The sequence below is a fragment of the Platichthys flesus genome, chromosome 5 (assembly GCF_949316205.1).
Source record: "Platichthys flesus chromosome 5, fPlaFle2.1, whole genome shotgun sequence".
NCBI classification, from domain to species: Eukaryota; Metazoa; Chordata; class Actinopteri; order Pleuronectiformes; family Pleuronectidae; genus Platichthys; species Platichthys flesus.
The window spans coordinates 22,427,133-22,450,863 of NC_084949.1; the positions used below are offsets into that span (position 1 = coordinate 22,427,133).

Genomic DNA, 23,731 nt, shown 5'->3' on the forward strand with positions numbered 1-23,731 from the left:
GTGTTTTACCTGACGACTAACTGTGTGTCTGTGATCACATAAGAGACACAAACTGGTGCTGAGCTACATTATGAGAAGTCAGAGCGAAACGTTCGGTTTAACTAAACCAAGAAATGTGCAGACGTGGAGAAAACATGATCCATTCACAGAAGAAACATCTGATCACGTGAGCGTTTGTTGTTTCAGATGCATTCAATGCTTTTCTTTCAGAGCATTAGCGTTGTGTATTAGCCTACACTCTACAGTATATAGGAAGAATCTCCTACGTGTACATCTACTCCATGATAATATGGAGGAGTTCTATGACATTTACAAACTACTGACACGAGGTACGACAAGTACAACACACTGTGCGCATATAATCTGTGACTTCATATATATCCTTTATATATATACCATGGATTTTTAAAAAGGGATATTTTCTGTTATGATCTGAATTCGTCTACATCTTCCTCATGCAGAACCAAATAATATATTCTCCTTCGCCTGCTGGTCCAAGGCCACTGCAAGTTCTGAGCTGAGGTATCGAGCAAAGGAAACACGACAAAACTGAAGGACGGCGTTTAGAGCAGCAATTTTCTATAAATCAGAAAAACCCTGAATCAAAAGACACTGAAGCTCAGGTTCAAGCCGTCAGAGCGAATTAGCAGCATAACACAGACAGAAGTGTTCAACAGCATCACGGACACTAACACAGACAGGATGCAGACGGCTAAGCAGGCAAAGAGGCTCCTGGGTAAAAACACCAATTTGCCATTTGTCAGTTAAATTAATACAGCCCCCCCCCCCCTCAGAAAAAAGAAGGAAGTTGTGAATGAACAAAATGTGGTGGAGTTCATTGCATCTTGCAATTCGTAAACCGAACGCCGAGTCGGGTACGGAGCATCGAGGTGAGATCGTCTTTTGCATCAAATGAAAACGAGACGTCAGGAGATGAATCTAAATGGAGCTCAGGGGGGAGAGTCTCCACTGGGCCAGGTTTTATTTCCAGCCCGGTTTCGCGCTCCTGCTCGGCGTCGCCATCGACTTCTCGGAAAAGCTGCTCGTCTTACGATTGTCCTCGCGGGATGGAGGCGGGGTCTCGCTGCGGTAGGAGCTCCGACTCGTGGCCCTCACGCTTTGCACACGCCGCAGGTTTGTCCCTTGAGGCCGCTCCTCGCCGGCGTGAACCGTGGGCGACAACCTGTTCTGCTTCACGGAGGGCCTACGACCTACAAGGGAGGGGCTGCGAGACGGCGTGGAGGGGACGGAGGGGGGTGCCAGCTCATTCTTGGTTCTGGAGGTGGAAGCCACGGTGTTTCGGGCGAAGCTGGGGACATCGGAGGTGTTCTTTACGCTGAGGGCGTGCGAGCTGCTGTTCTCGGACGAAGCCCCGCCCTGCGCCTGAACCTGAACCGGAACCTGAGCCTGAACCTGCGCCTGCGCCTGAGCCTGAGCCTGAGCCTGAGCCTGAGCCTGAGCCTGAGCCTGAGCCTGAGCCTGGGCAAAGGCTCTCATCGTTGAGCGGCACATTTTCTCCTCTGGAACAGGTTTGGGGATGTTCCTCAGCGGTTTGGCGCTCGGCTTGTGGAGGGAGGCCTTCCTTGGCATTGCATCGCGCGCCCACCTTGAAATGCCACCGGTGAGGCTACTTCCCATCTGAGCTTTCATCTCATTGGGCGGCAGACTGGAAGGTCGAGGAGGTCGTGTTGCCTTCTCGCTCCTTCCTCTCGCTGGCGTGCTCTGGTCCCGGAGAGGACGCTGGGACTCCCCGCTCTCTTTCGCCAAAGTTCTCTCTGCGCCCTTGCCGCCCCCCGTCCTCGTGGGCCTGCCGATGGGCACGACCTTCCTCATGCCCTGGCTCTCGCTGTTCGTGAGCGTTCGCACTACACGAACTCCACCGCTCTTTGCAGCTTTGTTAGCTTTACTCTTTGCTTGCACCGGTTGTCTGCTGCTCGGCGCATCTTTCACTGCACCTTGTTTTCCCTCGGCCGTGTCGCAGCTCTCCGTGTCCCACTCCTCCGTGGTCAAAGACGTCGTCACGCATGTTGCGTCCACAGATTTCGGTGCTGAAAGCTCATTGGTGGAAACAGACTGGTTGTTGGTAGAATCTAAGTTCGAGGACAGAGAGCTTGGATCTTGTTGGCTCTCATCATCTTTGTTGCGTTCCGGCGTTGTGAAGTGACGCCCCTCTTTAGCTAGAGACGAGCTTTCGGCCTCAGAGTAATCCAGGGCGATGGAGCAGTCCGTCTCTGTGCATTCGACTATGTAAAACACTGGCTTCCTATTGGATGGCGAGGTATCGAGCGGGAGGGGTGTGTCACAGGTGGTAGAGGAAAAGGTGCTGTTGTCCTCTTCTTCAGGAGAGGACCCGGGCTGTGAGGGAGGATCCGGTTTACTTTCCCATGCTTCCTTGGGATCTGCTCCTCTTTCTAAAAGTTTGTCACCTGGAAAGTTGTCCAGACTGTTGGGGGGTATCCGTCTCTCCTTTTCCAAATCTGTCACCACTAAATCCCCCTGATTGACAAAGTGCACATGATTACTGTTACTGGCTGGACTAGGCAGCTCGAAGGCTTGAGGAACTCGGATTAGAGTGTGCTTCTCCACGCTAACGTTCATGTGGCTGCAGATTGTTGGGCTGGGCTTCTGAAAGACACAATAGGATCGCGGCAGCGCGCTGCCTTCAGACACAGACGAGTAACGATTGTTGTTGTCGCCGGGTTCCTCGTTACCATTTAACCCAGAAGAGGAGAACCTCGCCAGTGGGCTGATTGGTTCAGTTTGTGCACATGGAGGCGTCACCAGTCTGTCGCAGCCTAACTCACGGTTGTCATCCTGCGCCGAGATCCAGGGGGTCGTCCTCCGCTGCACGGGGCGGCCCGACCGTGGTAGGCTGTTAAACTTGGAACAGTCAGCGGGAGTCCCGGCGCCGCCAAACAGCTCAAGGTATCCCTGGAGTTCACGGTCGGCTATGGAGGTCATGGTATGCCGGTGGCGGCGGGCGCTGGCAGAGCGTCCCAGCGGGGTGTGTGGACTCTGAGACCTCTGCTGGAACAGATCCAAGAGGCCTTCCTTGGTGAGCATCTCCACGTCGTTCTCGCTGCTGCTGCGACCGAACCCCCCGCTCGGATCCGCACCCGACCACGCAAAACGCTTCTGCTCCAGCTCCCTCAGACGCCGCTGTCGAGCCGCTTCCTTCTCCTCGCGATCCAAGTTGTCCTGAGAGAAACACAAAGGGGAGATAATGGAGAGAGTCAGGCAGGCAAATGCACAAATAAATCAAATCAGATGAGAAGATTAGAACATTTAAACATTTGTTTTTACCTAAACATTTTCAATTTGAGCAAAGATCTTACTCTCTTTAGTTTTGCATCAATGTTATGTTCAAAAGGTGGAAGTTAAAACTGCAACCAACTGTCCGTTTTCTGTTTTTCTTTCAAATTAAATTGCCTTATGTGGTAGTTTCCTTAAAAACCTGTGTACTTACATTTCCGGCCCAATCTTTTAAGAAAGATTCAATGTTTCCCGAGCTCACCGATCAACGTAGATATCAAACTTTTTAATAAGTATTCAGACCAAACTGACCTTAACAGCTTTCTTGAACTTAAAGCAGAAGTCCTGAAAGATGCGGAAACACTCGTCCAGCTTGAACGTGTCCTTGTCCTCACAAAAGAAGTCGATGAGAGTGTTTCCTTGTTTACGCAGCTCCAGCCTGCGTCTCTTCAGGTCCTGAAGAGTCTCTGCTGAACTCTGAAACACAATTTTTTTTTTTATGTGATACAGCTGCAGAAAGGCCCGGTGGCCTGGTTCCAACTTCCTGTGTGTGTGTGTGTGTGTGTGTGTGTCTGTGTGTGTGTGTCTGTGTGTGTGTGTGTTTGTATTGCTGCTTCACCTGCAGAAATGGCTCCAGCTGCTGCAGCAGCACCTGATCTCCTTGAACCTTTTCCTCCAGAGTTTTAATCCGAACGTATAAAGAAGAAAACTCCACCTCGATGTTTTCCACCGAGATTCTACAGGAGAATATCACAAAAGACAGATTCTATTTGTGAAAATCATGTTCCTGTCTGTAAAGTGTCCCTGTAGAACTAGTTAATGTGACAACAATCTGCTGACATCACTGTCAGAATGTCATCTGTTCTATGTGAAAACATGGCCGCTGAGAGAAATGCGTGAACACATCCTGAGGGAGGGCGAGAGGAAGGGAGGGAGGGAGGAGAAATCTTGGTGCAGGAGCCACGCAGAGATGACCTTGTGAGGCTGACGGAGCCCGACAGCTTCTCTAATCCCACTGCGCTCTCGACATGATGTGAAGTGAGACGTCAGCAGGAGGAGGAACGAGGCTGGAGGAGGTTGAACTGCCATTTATCTCATTACTTGATACCTTTACACATTTATCACAGTCAGAATCCATGTGTGTTGTTCAGGACACAACGTTAAGGAGTTTGTTTACCTGGCAGCACTCTGAACATCCTGAAGTTTCTCCGGGAACTTGAGCAGGTTCTCGTCTTTTTTCTTTGCCTCCTGTAAGAGGAGAACACGTTACACAACGTTGTGATACTGCACAAGGTAAAGTGACATCACTGCTGTGTGAGGTACCGCTCTTTGTCTGGTTGTGCAAGAGCCTGAGCCGTCCTGTCACCATCTGCTGTCCACCTGCCTGCTGTACCCTTGGTGTGTGGTCACTGTTAACCTCAAGCACCACTGTTGTGTAAGATTTTAGATGAAACTAATTATCCGTGGCTGACAAATACCTGCATTTTCCTCCATACTTTACAGCTCTATATTACTTTGGGAGTTTTGACAGCTTGAACTAGTAGATCTATGGCTTTCTAAACCCTGTGTAATGTCTGTGTTGTGTATTTTATCCTCATAATACAGTGGAGGTTTAAGGTTAATGCAGCCTAACTAGTAAACCTGCAACATCCAGCGGCTGTGTGAAGCTAAACATCACATTTTCATGTCGTTCAATAGTTCAAGTGTTGATTTAACTCCATGGTAATCTCCATAGCTCCATTCTGCTGTGTTGAATAGGATTACAGGACAAGATAACACAGGCCCTAATGGCGCTGTGTGTGCATCGTATTGTTCAAGTGCAGTTTTCTCTAACCATGGCGACGAAGTGCAGCAGGTTCATCCCCGGCTTGTTGGCCTTGGTGTCGGCCAATGAAAGGAGGGAGGAGAGTTTGAATCCCACAGCGTTTCCTGCGTATCCACCCTGAGGATCACAGAGGAACAATAGAGACGTGTCACAAAAACATGGCGACAAGATTAGAGGAAAAATGTGGTTATATTTCCATCTTGACAATCAATCCCATGAAAAGACTAAAACTATCAATGAAGTCATTCAGATAAACACTATTGTTTATGGATTAAAACCCTCATTTTGTTTACTCCCATTACTACAAAACTTTATGGTATTCATATCTTGGACCACAAGTCAAACAAGACACTGATTTGGGGTTTGCAGGAAACTTGCAGCCATTTTTCACAATGTTGGGAGATGTCAATATTAAAATAATAGAATAACAGCAGCTGTGTTAACTGGACAGATGTGACAGTGTTTATGTAAAATGATCTTACAGCATTCATGATGTTCCCGGCCTGCAGCACCAGATGAAGGATGGCATGAAGCTCCTCACAGCTCAGCAGCTCTACAGGAGGAAATCAATACTGACACAATTAGAGGATCCAGAGCTGATCATAGCAGCCGTACATATTATTTTATTTTTATTCACAACTACCCCACCAGAGCAAACGGCTGTAATAATAAAAGCCTAACTTCCTGTGTAGTTAAACTTACTTATGGATTTTGACCATTTGTCCCTTTAGTGCAAACAGACACCTTCCATTAAAAGGTGTCATAAAAGTTCAACTCAATTGACCCTGTGCGGTGTGGAACTAAGAGCCCTGCAATGCAGTGGGGGACAAATTGTGCTGTAGAAGAGAAGGTTTAAGAAAAATCCAATAAAGCTCCGAGATGCAGTCTCAGCTGAAATGACCCTGAGGCTCAAGGGATGAGAATAGAAGCAATTTATTACTTTCAGTTTCTTGCTCATAAACTCCTCCATGTAAGTGGATGAGACATCTGCCAAAACTAAATCTAAACACACCTCATGATTGACCTGTATTTCCGAATGATGTCATCGATTCAAGGTGCCAGGGTCCAATATTTTTAGGGCAAAATATCTGGCTTCAATATTAATAACAACTTTTATAATCATTTCTAGTACAGTCAACAATTGAACGCACATGTAAAAGGAACCGTCAACGTTAACATCATGTCTTTAAAAGCATCATTTCAGTGCTAAGGCGACTCAGCCTTCCCTTTCCACTGCGTCACCTCATCCCCGGATCTCAGGTGACACATTCCTACTGTTAGTGTATCGCCTCAGACAGCTCAAATATCTGGGTCACATGCCCCCGAGTGCACGTGTCGGAGCGTACGGAGGAGGCGGAGCTCGCGTGTCGTTACCTTTAGTAGCGACGCGAACGGCATCGATCTCGCGGCTCATCACGGCGCAGGAAGGGACGAACTCTTCCTGGAGGACCATGGCCTCGATCCGGACCTCAAACCTGTCGGGACCAGAGCGGAGCACGGGTTAAACCTGCGATGGCTCCACAGAGAACTAGAAACATTATGATCCGTTAAACACTTTACACATGAAACTCTGCAGGCTTTCTTGCTTTGATGGTTTTTCATTTTCTTTTATAATATCTGTAGAAACCGGCTCAAGTATGAGTCCAGACAATCGTTCCATTATTTCTCTGCAGCACAACCCCAGTATTGACGACCTCGCCACGAGACTTCTATTACAAGTGTAATTGCTTTGTTAAAACCCCATGCTGTTGGAGGAAAGGCAATGTGTGGGGATTAAGATTAGTTCTTTCCAGAAAATATCAAAAGAGGTTTGTAGCAGCAGAACTTTAATCTGTGCAGGTTTAGGGTTAAAAACAGGGTGAAACCTCCGGGGACATTGTATTTCACTTACAACACGTTTACATTAACACATGAGAAGAAGGAGAGCAGTTCAAGCTAAATAAACAAATTAAGAGACACTTAACAGATCACACCCTTCATCTTTCAACAACTGTCAAACCAGTGATTCCACATTTCCGTTTAATAGGAAGCTCCACCACTAAAATCCGCTCACCGTGGCACCTGGATCAGGAGGAACATAAAGGAATCGACCAGCGTCAGCTTGTCTGGGTCGCCTGTAAACATCTGCAGCTTCTTGATCTGTGGACAAAACAAAGGGATAGGGGAAGCTCAGCGAACTCTAGTGTCCACGGTCCATATAAACTCTCTTTTGTCATCAGTTTACTAAAAACGTCATGCTATTCAGATTTTGTTTTAAAGGCGTCACCCACACGCACTATACAACGGTCAAACACAGACCTCCTCTGCCTCAGGAAGCAGCTTCAGCAGGTCTTTGAGCGGCTCCGCCCCGTAAATCTTCCCTTCTCCTCGTCGAATGTCTTCCACAATGGAGCGGTTGGACCTGGAAATCAGACAAGCTCATTTCAATCAGGGTTCCATGGTGAATAGCACAGGTGCTCTCTTTTACTGGCTTCCTCCCCTGTGTTTGCAAAGGCACCTCTAGTGCATAGAGAGAGAGAGAGAGAGAGAGAGAGAGATGTTCCTGTCCGGCTTAGTTTTAATAACAACCCAAAAACATACTGACAAAGACAACGTTACGGACGATGATAAAATCAGTATATACAGATTTTTATAACCTCGTAAACTCAATTTCTCAAATGAATTCATCACTTATTCTCAGTCATGTCTTATTACTTCCACTTTCACACTCAGTCATCACATATTTGGGCCTGTAGCACTGAAACACAATACCTGCAATAAAAGAAGAGTTCGGTAATCATAAACCTCACCACACAATGCCACCCAGTAATTTATACTACCTTTATGAGCCTTATATTGTTTAGACTCATCCAGCTCCCAGGGCCACGGTTTATAGGTTTATAGTTTCTGGGATCTCATCACTTTCTAAGATAATCTGGCATTTAGCTTCCTCCCTGTGCCCTGGGTCTTGGTGCAGTCCAAAAGTAAATACTGTGTATGCTTGGAAAGTATAGAATTGCGAACTGGTACTGAGAAGTGATTTCTGTTAGTGTTGTGTTTTATTGTGTACGTGAAAGTCCCACAAGTAGAATGGCAATGTGGACCGTATACAAGTCAGTTTAGAGGAGCGGCACAAGTGTCCTTCACAAGAAACAGCGCAGGTTCGGGGCAATGGGACAAAAGGACAAACTGTGGCAGCAAAGTTTGGAAACACAGACATTGACAAAGACTTATACTAAAACACAAAGATCGCTGGCACAGCTTAATCCTGAACACCTCCTTGAGAAAACATAAGATTATCACAGACCCCAGACGTCCACTTTTGAATGATATTGATATTACTCTAGATAAACAACCAAACAAGTATTGACAGGGGGTAAAAGACGGCTCAGTCATTAGAGGTATCTGCCTCTTTTAACTCTATTGTTAATGTTTATAGAGTTTAACTGATTTAAAGTCCATCTAAACTCATGTAATAATAACTGGTATAATACATAGAGACAATAAAAGACAGAGGATGAACACACACGAGTGTTGAAGTCAAAAGAAAAGCTAGTGATGTCACTTCTCATGCTCCAACAGTCAAATGTCATTGAAATAAAGTGGTGAGCCATGCAAATGCACAGAAATGTAAACAGACACCCAGCACACGCTTCCTACTTTCCTTCAGACTGGTTTTGCAACCCAGTGTTCCAGTCTGGCCCGAGCACACCTCGAGATTTCCTGAACCAATTAATTACAAACAATGGAGCTGAGGAAGCTTATTAGAACGACTGACACAGATTTTGACCCTAATCTCTTTCAGTTATGAAGGTTTTTTTTAAATGGAGCTTTTTTTTTCTCTCAGCGAAGCAGTAAAACACAAACTGAAAGAGTTTTCACGATAACATCAGTGTAGAGGCAACAGGACAGGAGAGTGAACCAGCTTAATACAGTAAATTAAAAATGTACAACATGAGAAACCATAGTAAACCTCTCTTATACTGGCAATACGTCTGATATCAAATTACACCAGGATCAATTCTACCAAAATGTCCGTTCTCCAATGTGATGAGGAAACAAAAGGTTAATCAGCTCATTGACCTCCTCATAATGTCCAAATCTATCAAATCCTCCTCAGTACTAACGTCGCCTCCTTACCATCAGTAGCAGTAATCCTCATTCACAGCCTCAGGCTCTGCAGCACAACATCTCTAAACCAGTTACACAACAACTTTGAGTTTCATTACATTTCTCCCAGTGAAATATTATACCGTATACTGGATATGCACACTGGTGACTACACGACAACAAAACACAATGAATGTTGATGCTTGCATACAGAGCGCAGATGTTAATCCAAATGAACAGTCAACAGTAATCCCCCTGAATTCAATCAAGTGGCACCAAATTTTTTAAACTCTGATATCAGTCCACAAACGATTCCCTGGGAAATTGACGAAAATGTTACAAAATAGAGCCTCGTCATAAACATTTGTTTCATGGGAAAATTGAACCTGTTTTTTCTTAGCCCGTGTCTCATCCTTCCACCAGATTTCGAAAAATCCTGATGACAAAACAACCAAACATCCTTGGCAGAGTTTAATATCAGAACCCATTGTTTTGTGCAAGTCCACACATCAGCAGCTATTTAAATGGAAAACAGAAAATGTTCTAGTCTTCTAATTGCAGCAGGTTCATAATTCATCACATTAACGCTCAGGGTCAGACTCTGCACAACTTTGTCTCTCTAGTGTCTACTTTGTGTTTAAGGAGTTAAAAACATGCAGAACCAATCACCTTAGAACTTAAAGCCCTCAGTGTGTAAGTTGTCGTTGTGTATGCAACAGTTAGTGTAACTTTCCAAACCTGGCAAACTGACGTCTACACCCACGTCACGCTGGGTCTGACCAGCTGAGTGGAGGTCAGTGAGTATAGTCAGGGTTTGAACTTTTCAAAGTGTTTGTACAACAGTACGGACGACTTCCAGGGGACACTGTCTCAAAGTGTGCTCCCACATCCCACCCCCCCCCCCCCCCCCCCCAACACCAGCTGCCTCGTCACTCTGCCCTTGAATGAGTCCGTTCAGAACAAAACACATTACACAAACTGGTTGTTTCACAGCCCTTCACTGCAGAATCTCTACTGGGTTGAATTTGTTCTGGCAGGTCCCCAGTAAGCCTCAGTGACCCACAGTTACCCATAACACCTTTCAGCGGGTGGACCTGTGGAAATGTCTTTTTTTAGAGATAATAATTCTACCAGGCAGCAGAGTGGTGCAGTGGTTGGCACTGTCACCTTACAGCAAAGAGGTTCTTGGTTTGAACCCCAGTTCTTTCACATTGACCACGGGTGTAACTCTCAGAGTGAATGATTGTTTGATTGTGTGTGTCGGCCCCAAAACACTGCTGACCTATTCAGGGTGACCCCCGCCTCTTACCCAATGTCAGCCGGAACCACAAAACACTTAACATTGGTGTTCACTTTAATTTGTCCCCCTGTGAGTACATATTCCATGGAGCTTTGTAAAAACAGCTCTGTCATCAGGCAGCGATGCACAACTCACTTCTTGAACTGCTTCAGGAAAATGCCGATATTCATCCCCCGCTTGGAGTCAAGAATGCTGATCTGAAAATAAAAAGGAAAGACACCATTAGTCAAGTAGGCCGGAGCTGTAATTGGGCAAAAGCCTGGAAACAGGAACAAGCTTCCCTGCACCCCCACCCGCCACCCAGCGTCACCCTGTGGGATATAGACATTCCACCTGGCAACGTGCACTCCACTGCTCCTTCATTAACAAAAGGCTTGTATGTACAGCGTGTACAGTACATTTAAAAAAGAGCTCCATCACAAGAAGTAATTATAGCTTTTAAACAGCAATTAGACACCTCTGTGGACGGAGCAACAGCAAGTGCAGCAGAGGTGGAAGTAAAGAAACCACACATACTGTTTAGTTAACATCTACATACACACAATATAACACACTGCTCAATAATATACGGTTGAAATAATACGTTTATCCATATTGTTGTACTTAATTACTTTAGTACAAGAACTTCTATAGATATTCTTAGTCTTCAGTTTGTTGGATAAAAAAGGAATTAATCAAATATAGTTAATTATAAGCTGCAGCTCTAGTAATAAACATGAGAGTCACGATACACAAAGACAAGTTACCAGATGATAACAGATGCTTCTGTGTGCAGAGATTGTGTTTTAACTTGAAAGTCCCACAGGTGAGTTTAGTCACAACTGATCCAGGAAAATTGTGCAGATTTTGAGTATAATCACGCAGGTATTGCTTTACATTTCATGTGTTACTCTCCAGGAGTACACAATGACGCACACACACCTTTATGTTCATTATGGTCACAATCATTCATTAGCCTCAGAGAAAAAGCTGTAACTTAGCACCGTTATCTAACGTGTCCCTGCAGGGATGTCACACAATAGCAGGAGCCGTGTGCTGTGGCTTTGTGTGGTTCTGTAACTGGGACTTTGAATCCCAACAGCCGTGTGTTCCGGATCTGAAGACACTAGAGCAACATGCACATGTTTGCCAATGGTTTGTATGTGTCACAGAGTCCGGTTTGTGTATTTACTGATGCTGAGGAGAAGGTGGTTGTTTGCGTCTGCTTACCAGTGCAGTTTCAATCTATAATTGTTTTTCCCAGATTCATATGAAGTCACTATCTCCTTTGACCTTTGACCCCTGAATTCTTTGATTTTAAATGACAGCTGGTCAAAATCTGAAGAAATGAATTCAAGTCAGACTTGAGATATCATGTTCTAGAGGACAAAACATGTTTCGAGATGCCACCACAACCTCGATGTCTGTCAACCTAACTCGAATCAGTTCATCTTTGAGTCTTTGTGAACTTTTATGTGAAATTTGAAAGGATTCTCTGGAAGCAAGATTCTCTGGAAGGCTTTTGTCAGGCAACCTTGCACTTTGGCCACCAAATTTTTATCAGTTCATCCGTTAGTCCAACTGATCATTTGCCCCAAATCTGGATTCATTTCCTCAAGGAGCTCTTGAGATATCGTGTTCACAAGGTAAACATTGTGCTTTGAGAGGTCACAGCAAACTCGACCTTTGTCCACCAAAACAAAAATCAGTTCATCCTTGAGTCAAACTGAACATTGACTAAAATCCCTTAAGGCATTCCTCAAACTCAAGACAATCACTCACCTCATCCTTGCTGTTCTCCTTGAATGAGCGGGTTCGGGACAAACGAGCCGACGTCCCATTGGCCGGCGTTGCCCCTCGTACGCCGGACAGCGCCTCCTCCTGTTGCCCGAACAGCTCCTCCACGGTGCGAACGTCGATCTGGTACTGCTGCTGCCGCACCGCCATGGTCCAGATGTTGGGCTTCCCGTGCACCTTCTCCTCCGGGATCGGCTTCCAGAAGAAGCTGCGCACGCGACGCTTCTTCCTGCCATTGTGGCCCGTGGTCGCCGGGGGTGGCGGAGGAGGGGGAGCGCCCGGGGGTGGGGGAGGCAGGGGAGGAGGAGGGGGGGCCTGGTGCTTGGAGGTGTCTGGGCTGCCACTGAGGGAAGGTAAAGTGGAGTGTCCAGACATAGAGGACAGTTCGGAGGTGGTGCCGCTGCTCCCCTCACCGCTGCAGCTCTCTGGCTCATTGGCTGTGGATGGGCAACTCATCACCAGCATCACGCTGATCGGCGGTCAGCACATGAGCCCTATGCTGAGAGAGAGTGGATCAGTAGGTCCTCTTTTTTTTTTTTAAGGTAGTTATTTTTCTTCTCGCTGCATCGGTCTGACGAAGGTGTCCCCTTCATCTAATCACACTGAAGAGAGCATGTCCTTTCATTCTGTCCGTCTCCATCACTCGGCTGGTCGTCCATTGTGCTGGGCGCTGTGCTTTGAAGGTTACCTCCCAGGGGGAAGAGGGCGGCGATGGCCATGGAGCTACGAGAGCAACAAAAAAACAACACAGGACCGGATTATAAGGAGGCAGTCAAGCAAACGGTCATGGACAATCTGAAATTAGGGGAAATTAAGGGATGTAGCAGATCAAAAGGGAAGGGGTCCCCGGTCACAGGGGCTCACAATAATTGTTTTCTATCTTTGAAGGGCTTTGAAGTGAGGCTCTGGAGTGGATAACGGACAGAGGACCTACACACATACAACTTATGTTACACAATCGACAACTTACAATCCCTTGTTGCACACTGCTTAGACATTGTAAGTGGAGCTTTGCAGGTTAAATTTTTCAACCCTTTTCTGTTGCTACAATGAATTGCTTTACTAGTCTAGAGAGTTTTGGGATTTACGTAAAACGATGGGTTAGGTCTAGAGATCGAAAAACGCCCTAGAGCACCAGGACATCCTAGCGTCATATGCTGGGTCATACTTCCCTACTCACATTATTTACAGCCGAATGTTGTACTAGTTGTTTCCTGTGAGTGATTTCCAAAAAACTGTTTCTATTTCATGCAATAAACCCGGGGGTATACTACCAAGCAGCAAAACCGCTAAATCCTCATTTAAATAAATTCAAATTTTGAATTTTGAATAAAAAAAGGGTTGATAATACATCAGTAAACTGTATTTTTTACACACATCATAACCATGTGTATTTATCAGAGTAGTTTCCTGCATACCAGAGGATAAACAGAGGATAACCTGTTATTCTAAGTGGTTAATGACGAGGTGGTAAATGAGTATGGACAAACCCAAAGCAGGTTTAAAGCTAATAGGCCCGGGTTAGGGTTAGGGACGGAAGTACTTGAGTGCCCCCCCGCCCCCTTCTCTCTTTCTCGGCTGCTGCTGCGCTCAGTTGGAGGGAAGCTAGTTGTGTTTCAGGACAACACATCACTCACTGCCACAGCACAGTGATCTGATACTGCTCCGTCCGAACAATGGCATGAAAAGCTGTCTCACAAACTGCAAGAGACACATCAGAAGCTTGGAGGTCACGTGGGTGAAGGAACATAATTTGGCTTCAAAGGAAATATCAAATATCATTAAGAAGAGTCAGGGCTTTTGTCTCAAAGTCGTGAAGCTCCTGACGTCTGCCTCTAACACAGCTTTAGTAGTTATAATGTGGCATTAGTTAGCATAGCAGCCTTGTCCACATGAGACCCGAAGTTTATAACTAGTTAATAAAGAAGAGGACGTCACAGCTCGTGTTGCCAGCGTCCACTTAGCTGTCCCGTCCTCAGAGACGGACCCCACCGTCACTCATGTCTAATTCATGAGACTGTGAGAACATCTGACCTCCCACTGAGTCATCTCTCCCCGTGCCGCTGGAAACGTGGCTTCACTCACGCAGCTACGGAAGAAACTCGAGGGCACAAAGGGATTCAACGCCCAGCAAGGAAGCACTAAAGGATATTTCCCAAAATGTCAAAATAATCCTTTTAAACAGAAAATACACTTGTGCTATAAAGTAATTTTCCTGAGTGAATTGAATTAATAATAAAACTGCTCTTAAGATATTCAGTTCCTTCATCGCTGCAGGATTCTTCTCCTCGACAGTGATCGATTAGTGGTATTTATATTAGTTGTGTTTCAAACCGGATAAAGGGGCGAAGCTCTAAGGGACATCATTGTCTAACATGATTTACAGAGGAGGAAACACACCTCTCAGTAACACAACACAGACACACCCTGAGGGAGGGGGGGGAGACACAGCCTCCAGATTCCTCACATCCACCTGCTGCTGTGAATGAACACAGACACATTGTGGGGGCTTCATCTACAGGTTCACCTGCTGTCCACCCTGAGGCGCTCCCGCTCCCATCAGTCTGCATTACCGACAGACAGGGACTACCCCGCCCTCACATCGCCCAAATTAACAAAGGTCAAAGTTAACATGAAGAAAGAAACGGCTTTCTGCAGCAGGGTGGGGGGGGCCCCCTTTCCGATAAATCCAAAGTACAAGCCCTGACAGTTGGGGCCCGAACTCAGACCAGGACACAAGCCTGTTTACATTTATACTCACTACTGGGTCTTGTTATAGTTGTGGGTTTCACGTTTTAAAATCATTAATTTAACTGTTATGGTTTTGAGTAACTGATTCATTCACTTGGTCGACTAAGAATCAGCAAAATTGTGGTTTTCAAATGTCGTCTTTGGTTCAACCATCAGTCAAAACCAAGGAAATTCAGATCACTATTAAACTTTGGTTAAAAAATCACTTAACAAATCATATTGTAGAATTTGAAACCAATTAACTGCCATGTTTGCTTAAAGAAATTTTGGCTAAAATATCAAAGAACTAATCGTTGATGTCACAGGGGCTGGAAACAAATGTTCAATGTTTGTAAATCCCTGTTTTACATTATCTCACAGAATAAACTGCCAAAAAACTAGAGATTACCAACAACCTGTTGATGCACAGACGCGTCACAAATTAGGGAATGAATGATGACCATTTCATTCACAGCAGAAAGGGTCATTAAGTAGTTTCATGATAAGAATCCCAGTCAGTATCCCAAACATGAGAAACTTTGGACTTATTGTGTGCAAAAGCATTTAATTAGGAAACATCTTATTTCTTGATCCCTCCATCAGAGTCCTGGAAACTTTCTTTTTCTAAAAGGGTTTTTCAACATGTTCCTTGAATAGTTCTGAGAAAAATTCATGACTCTTGATGAAAAACAATAAAATAGGCATGTTTTGGAGACTGATATTTATATAAAAATCATAAATCAGGTTTCATAAAGAGACTGCTATGGAGTTATGCGCTCGGTTGGGTGCTGTTCCACTTCATCATCCAACTGCAGTTTCAAAATAAAACAAAACTTCAGGTGATGCAGAGACTTCTGACAGCATCTTGTTCTATAAAAATCCATAATGCAAAACTGAAACGGATTTGAATCGGAGGAAACTGTCATCTTCTTTCCAGGGAGCCGGCAGTTCCAAAACAAACAAAATCCCCTCTAGCTCTCAACTGTGTAACACTGGAGGTCAAGGCGCCACTGCCTGCAGGAATAATCCCCTGTCGCTAACTTCCACTTCAATTTCCTCCAAGTCAGTGAGGCCCCTGCAGAGCGGAGGTCTTTCAGCGTCACCATAGGGGCAAAGAGGCGAGTTCACAGGGGATTTGTTGGATCCTGCTCCATCATCAGGACCATGGGAAAGCTCGTTAGCAGAGAGTTCTGCTGGGGGCTCAGCGGGGCGTCGCTGTCAGACCCCGTTTGTTTTTGCTCCCTCTGACCACCTTGATCCAAACTCGCCCGAAAGGGGGGGGGGGGGGGGGGGGTGAGGGGGGCAGGTAGTGACGGGACAGTTTGAAGCAATCTGATTTTCCTTTCCCACTCAAAACTGAAACACAAATATTTTGGTCAAGAGGCTGCAACTGTTCACAGGTTTTTTTGTGACAACTCATTTAATCTGCGAAAAAAATGTCAAAACATTGGTGTGAAACTTCCATCACAGGTTGATCCCAGTGTGTCTTCATCAAATTGATTTGTCAGACCAACAGTCCAAACCCCAGAAGAAGAATGTTAAGAATGTTAAGCTGAAGATTTGTCCCTTCTGTGTTTGTCGAACTGTCCAACGTACAGAACAGAAAAGAGAAACTCCACTTGGGAACTCTCTTCACAGCCCTGGTTTATCTCTGTGATTTCCATTTCTTTACAATGGAGAGGAAACAAAACAGAGATCCAAGGGTTGAGTGTATTCTCTGCATCACACACACAAACACACAAACAGTCATATTCACACTGCCCAAGCTCGTGATGTCCAGACACCAAAGACAAAAGAGCTGTGCTGCCAGAAGACTCCACTTCCAGACACAGAGGATATGAGAGGACACCTCTGAGGTCCACGCAGCAAACAGTCGTGTTTACAGTGCAGCACAGAGAGTGCAGGTTCATCACCTGGATGTGACAGGAGGCGACAGGCTGCAGCAGGATCACCAAGCTGCTCTGTTACATAAAAGTAATAGTAGTGTACGTTAAAAACATATGCATGCAAATCTTTAGAAGTCAGAAATCAACTAAGACGTACACATGTCCACACAATAGGACTAAAGCCAGGATACTCCACATGTCTTAATTTGATTATTGTTCATTCCCAGTTTGACCTTGTTCAGGTGTGATCAGAAAATGATGGCAGTGATGATGGACGTGTCTTAATGTCCCAGTCCATGAAGTCAATGTCTTTTTAACGCCTTAATATGGTTGCTCCTCTCACAGTTCAGACAAAATGTGCTTCAGTTACAGAATATCAGATATCTGGTGAGCTGAAGGTCTTAAATCAGCTGGAGCCACTGGTTATGAATTAGCACCAAAGCTCGTCAGAAAAACTTTAGTTCGGAAAACATCCGCCTACAAGGAACCGATTATTCAGGGAGTCCTTGACTTTTAAAATATTTTCAGAGACCTAGCGCTTGGTACCTTTCATTTCTGAGTGAACCCTCGCAGGACCTAAATTATTCATACGATCACATGAATAACGTAATCTCTCCTCCTCCGACTGGACTGCTGCTGTCCTGATCGGCAACTCACCTGTGTAAACTAATGGTTGAGTGAAATATTCACTGTGCAGGAAATCAACATGTACAGAACAGATCAAAGAAGGAAACTTAGTGGAGAATCTCTCACTAAAGTCTGGACAGGTCTCAATTGGATGTTAATTTGCTCTTTGCCTTCGGGCTTTATTAACGGATGTGATGTTCGCCTGTGCAGATCAATGAGTTTAAACATGAACTAACGCTAAACGCAGCCGTATCCCCTCGACGCACACAAGCTAATCACCGTTTGGAGTCTGGATGAGCGATCACATCAAAGAACACGTCAGTTCTGTGATCACAGGCTGTCAAATCAGATCCTCTTCATCCCGAGAGCCTCTGAGCTCCTCCCTTAACTTCTGTTTAAGTTGGTGGTCTGAGGTCGAGACGTTTTATTCTTTAACATCACTATTTCAATCCCAACTTTAAAGCCAGTTGTAAGTCATTATTTTGGTATGTGATTGAAACAGTACAGCGGCTGACAAACTTCAAGATGGAGCAGAGCAGATTAGATAAGTTAACAATTAGCCTACGTCCACTTAATTCCCACTTAATGAGCAATGTTCTGCACGTACGGGCCAGCCGCCTCCAAAACAAACAGCCGTGTGTGATACAGTCGGATTAAAGTGGCTTCAACAACAGTTTTCTTCTTTCTCAAATCTGCTAAATCACTTTTAAGGAGATTATTTCATGCTGCTTCTTGTCTAGAGTGAGGAATGAATCCGTAATGCGGTCCAGGTACAGCACCCAAACCTGCTGCCATGGGAAAATAAACCTGCCACACGTGATTGGACAGTGACCACTTCAACACAGGTTTCACTCGGCCGAATTTTTGCGTTGTACACGATATAAGATAAGATAGACGTTTTTGTCCCGGTGGGAAATTCGCATTGGACCACAGTGTCTCAATCAAAATCCAGAAAAACATTCATCCATCACACACTCTTCTACGTGGATGAAATTATAGTCAAGGTCAAAACAAAAAGGCTGCAACGTACGTTCCTCTGCTGTGACTTTTAATTAACTTGGATTCACAACCATTGAAATGAATTGGAAGCAGTCTCCCTTCCACCTCTCTGCATAGAAGCACACCATGAGAGGGGAGCTGTCAGATGGAGATGAGGCCTTGAAGTCATAATGCAGCAGAGATAACCTTCATTATTTCCCCTCTTCCTCATCAGCATCTAGCAGTTTTCCAGCATAATGAGAAACACTGGATGATTCATATGTCCCCTCTACTGTTAATTAAGTAACTCAAGTTGTTAAAGTTCAGACAAAAGGAAAGTCGCCACAGGTCCGTGGAGGTAAGTCTGAGCTCTGCTAATTGGAGAACCGGAGATTTATCCACAAAGTTCTTATGACAGAAAATGTGGGTTTCTGGGTTATGCAGTTAAGTCTGAAAAGAACAAAAGGCTTAGTCGGCTATTTGGGGCACTTAAAGGTTTGATTAATTATAACGTCAAATAACTTTGACACTGTGTTCTTCTGTTTTAGTTTCAGGCCTCAGTAATGAGTCACAACAACTAGCTGCATGGCACCGGCTAAGGACTGAGCTTATTTTATTGGATATAATGGTGCCATTATATTCAGGAATGTACTTTTACCAATGAGATATCCGGTGTCTGCTACAATTGCTACTTGAATATGAATTTAAAGGAAGTGTTTAAAGGAGTTTATAAGATGCTTAATTTCACCAATTGATCAGCAACCAAACCTAAGGGACAGAAGAACATCAGAACATCAAGACAAGAGCTAACATTTAACCACCTCCTTGTTAACCGTAACATCACATGATATGGAAGGTGTTGGGTTTCATGATATCAATGCACTCCTTTGACACATTTATCTCTTCCCGAAAGTAAAATGCACTGGTCGTATTTAAGCTCATTATAAGAAAAGATCACTGCACATTAAAACCATTCTAAACACACAAAAAGAAGCTGACAGCAAAACTTGAAACAGTCTTGCAGCTGCAGTCTTTTTGCGTTGTAGCACAAACACCTGCAGAGTCAGCGAGCGCCGGATTGGGTAAAGACCATGTGCAGATGCAGGAGCCCCCAACACAACATAACCCCCCGAGCTTAGCATAAACCTGCTAATGACAGCCTGTGTCTGAAACAAGTTTTTCAGATTCGAAAGATTAAAGCTGCCACTTTGCAGAGCACGCGAGCCTGACCCGTCAATGACTGTTTAAACCGGCTTCACATGGGTTTCGGGCTAAGACTAATATGAACGTGTGTCTCTGCTGTAAACGAGGATCATATAATCTGATCCAAACAAACAACACATCTGTTCACCCCACGAGAAACTGACAAAGCAGAAAAAAAACAGTCTTCAGCGTCTCACTCAGTTAAATGTTGTTGGTATCAGCAGCAGATAATTTGATGCTGTCGTCGAAAGAAATAAATATTAACTGATACATGAGCTTCAAACTCCATCCACCAAATTTTTATGTTTCTGCTGCAATGATTTGTGGATACTTTGATTAGTTGAACAAGGGATAGCTAGTTAGCAACACTTGGGATGGCGGATTAATAATCTGAGCCAGTTATTGGACATAAATGCCAACATTTCTAATCTCTGTTCTTCAAATTTGCCGCTTTTTTTGTTCTATATCTTTGTAAATAATAAAAAACATTCATATCTTCATGATTTGGACTAAAGGCCAGTCTAAAACAATCAGGTACTAAAAGGTTAATTGATTAAATATTAATTAGTTGACTTTTGGGGAGGGTGATATTCTGTGATGGAAAAACTCTGAAAATAATACTCTATACCAAATGGCAGACAAAGTTATCTGTTGAACTTAATTAAGTTTATTTAGTGGAGCTAGTAGAGCTACGAGAAGACTGAACATTGCATAACTTCTGTGAGGCTACAACAATTTAACGACTTATTATTATAAATACCTCTGGAAAGGATGTAACGTTTTCGGCCCTTGACTGAATTTCAGGGGACCTTTGGCCCTCGGTGGCGCTCTACTGCCATTCTAGGTGTTTAACTTACTTTATTCTTCTATTATTCCCTTGCCTCCCTTGTTTTATTGTGATATAAATGTTATTTTAATGTCTTCTTACCATCTTTCCTCTGCTTAACACTTTGATTTGCATTGGATCTGAATGTTGGTGGATAAATAAACATGACTCATCAGGTGGACACAGCAATGACGCTCCCTGTTTGCTAAACTTAACACATGAACTAAAGCCTGAATTATAAACACAGTTATAAAGGATGTTGACGTTGTGCGGCCTTCTCCAAACAAGAGTGAGCACAGACGGGCACTCCAGCATCAAACTGAGTCAGAGTGTTTTCTCCATCACACACAGCTGCCGTCAAACCGAGTCTCCTGCTCAAAAACACAAAGGAGGAAAAAGTAAACCAGTTGAAACCAAACCCACTGAGTGAGGAGGAGCAGGAGGGGGTGGGGGGGTACTTTGTCTGTGAGGCCACAGATCAAAAACCGCAGCTTCGACTCATCCCCCCCGTTTGTTCTTGTGATCGGCTTCTGGCCCTGTGGCACCACCGCTGCCACTCGGATCTCCAATTGTTGCTCCAGCAATCTGAGCCTGGTGCAGAGATATCAGCTGCAGGCAGGTCTCACCGGTGTGTGTGTGCGTCTCGGGCCTCTCACTCTGGCCCTGGTGCAGGATTCACACCAGCGGCTGCCACGCAGACTCAGAACTGGCTGGACGACCGCCTTGAGGCAACAGAGCGAACCCGCAGGCGACTGGGATGAGCGGAGGTGACAAATAAAGCAGGTGCTCAGGGTTCACCATGGAGACGACGCTGGGAATGCAAACATGTTTACATGGCAGTGGGGGAAAAGTGTTTGCCCAAGAGCACAGGGACAGAACAGGCTTCATTAGGAGCACACAACCCGAAACACCACTTACAGGCACGGATCACGTTACTCACTGCTGTGACTCGGCCAGTGAGCAAGGTGCATGAATCCTCAAAACAATGTTTAGAAGACAACGTGTTCAGGAGGAGTATTGTGTTGTTGTTGTTTCAGCCCTGAGGCTTCACACTTTCATTCTGTGTTTTGAAATGTCTTTGCCTCGACTCCTACTTTGGGCTTGTTTTTCATCCTCATTGAGACATAAAGGACACTTCAGTTGACCCAAGTTGCCAAAAACTATTCAGCTCCTCCATGCTCCCACACAAATAAATCAAGCCCCCCCCCCCACCCCACACCCAATATCTTCCTCCTCGTGGTGACGTCAGAGAATTGAGTTTTCCATGTTACCCTCCGCCTCCACAGCAACTGGGGGGTGACACCGCCCTCCCCCCTGACCTGACCCACCGAGAAGCTCCTTCTTTTTTTTCCAGGGGGGAGCATTGTTCCCCACACTTGAATGGATTGCCCTCTAATTCATCTCAGCGCGGATAATAGTGTACAAAAGCCAAGGAAGCCAGGGTCTGGGGTGCAGGACAAAAAACAGACAGGGCCAGAGTTATAAAGCCATACACGCTGAAGTAAACGGGTCTGTGAGGAATCCACAACAACCACTGCAGCACTGCACAGTGATTCTTACTGGAGAAATCACTTTAATGGAAAATAAAAGTGTCCATGGAGAAATACTGAACCTCTACACTGTTGTGGCAGCAGTCGAAATCCATCAATCCCACCATGCAAGGACAACTTCTAAGGACAAAGACACATTTGGTCCTAACTGGAGTAGTTGTTCTTCCAAAAGTCAATGTCTGCGTAAACGAGAGTTAAAAGTTACAATTTGAGAACTTTTTTCTGTCCAACTTTCTTAAATAAAACAATTATCTTTTAGGAAAACACGTTTATATGAAGAATCATTTCAAGTATTAGTTGAATGTGGATAAATACTCATCCACAATATTAGTCCAAGTAGATAAACTGCCACGTTATCAAAACTTAAGGAGGGAACTGTCAATTGCAAACAAAGAGTCTTGACTGTATACTAGTAGGAATTAGAGATATACATGTGTGTTTACATTATTAAAGTTCTATAGAACAAATAAAGAGTTTTAGTATAACTCAAAATAACGAATATACTCCCGTACAGTAAAGACAAAGCCTGGCAGTACTTTTCTCCTGCTTAATGTAAAATAATCCACATTTAATTCAGTTTCATTGATGTTCAGTGTAAAACTACAAGTAATCACATTACACAAGAGTGGCTGCTAATTTGCAAATCCCTCGAACTAGAACATATTTTACACTTTCACAAAATCCGTCCTTTAATCTGTCTTTAAGCACATTCTTGGTTACCATAGTAACCGCAATGAATGGACCAAGACCAGTTCTTTAAAGTGCAGAGAACAAGCTGCTGGTTCCTGTGGTTCTGCACCGTAACCCATGAGCAAAGCAACAGATTCACACCCTCGAACCTCCGCTGACGTGATCCCGGATCTGCACTGCAGGACATGTTCTATACCTTTCACCTGAGATGAGTGAGAAACAGCCGCAGAGGACATTTAACTCGCTCAATGGAGGGAGAGAGAGAGAGAGAGGGGGGGTCCTCTCAGAGTCCCAGCCCCAGGTCGAACACCCTCACTCGGCCGCGTCCTGCTCCACTTACCGGGGGATGAGGAGGTTGCTCCGGACACGTAATCCGCTCCGACACCGCTGGAGCTGGTCGATGAGGAGGAGGAGATGCGTTGCGTTGCGTTGCAGGTTGTGTGTCACTGCAGCCGTGACACACACAAACACTGACCCTCACTCACTCTCACACACACACACAGACAAACAGACACACACTGACACCAGCAGCCGCAGCGCGAGCTCACTGTGGCGAGCTTCCTCGTACGCGATTGGACCAGGTGGAACAGGCGCGTTCACGTGTGCCCCCCTCCTGTGCGCGCGACCGGCAACTTGTGACCACTGGTGCAAACATAAGTCATAACCTCTTGTACCGGGATTACAGTGACCAGCATTATCACGGTTCACAGTACTATTGTTAGAAATGTGCTGCAAATGTTCAATACACAAACAAACCATGTTAATATCATAGTTTTATCTTGACATGATATATCTTGTAAGTAAAAATTATGAAAGCGTTTTTTTTCATTTATCAAAGGTCAAAAACATATTTTCAAAAGATTTGAAAAGCGAGAAAGAGATTATAACTTAACATGAAAGGAGATCTGTAGAAATACAAGATTCAGAACCAAACAGAATCAGTTTATGGAACAATCTCTATAAATAAAATAAAATCACAATTAAAGCCAGTATGTTGAG

At 44.8% G+C, this 23,731-nt stretch overlaps 1 protein-coding gene across 1 annotated transcript; it reads right to left on the bottom strand.

Annotated features, from left to right (window-relative positions):
• Positions 1–800: 800 nt before the first annotated feature.
• Positions 801–23,206, bottom strand: fhdc1 (FH2 domain containing 1). Its single transcript, XM_062386933.1, has 12 exons — positions 23,073–23,206; positions 12,228–12,965; positions 10,602–10,663; positions 7,376–7,478; positions 7,131–7,216; positions 6,452–6,552; positions 5,560–5,630; positions 5,087–5,194; positions 4,430–4,500; positions 3,872–3,989; positions 3,565–3,729; positions 801–3,198 (listed from the first exon to the last, which is right to left on the bottom strand). Exons 2-12 carry the CDS (start codon positions 12,705–12,707, stop codon positions 982–984), a joined length of 3,582 nt encoding a protein of 1,193 aa, XP_062242917.1. The 5' UTR covers positions 12,708–12,965; positions 23,073–23,206; the 3' UTR covers positions 801–981.
• Between the last annotated feature and the right edge of the window lie 525 nt (positions 23,207–23,731).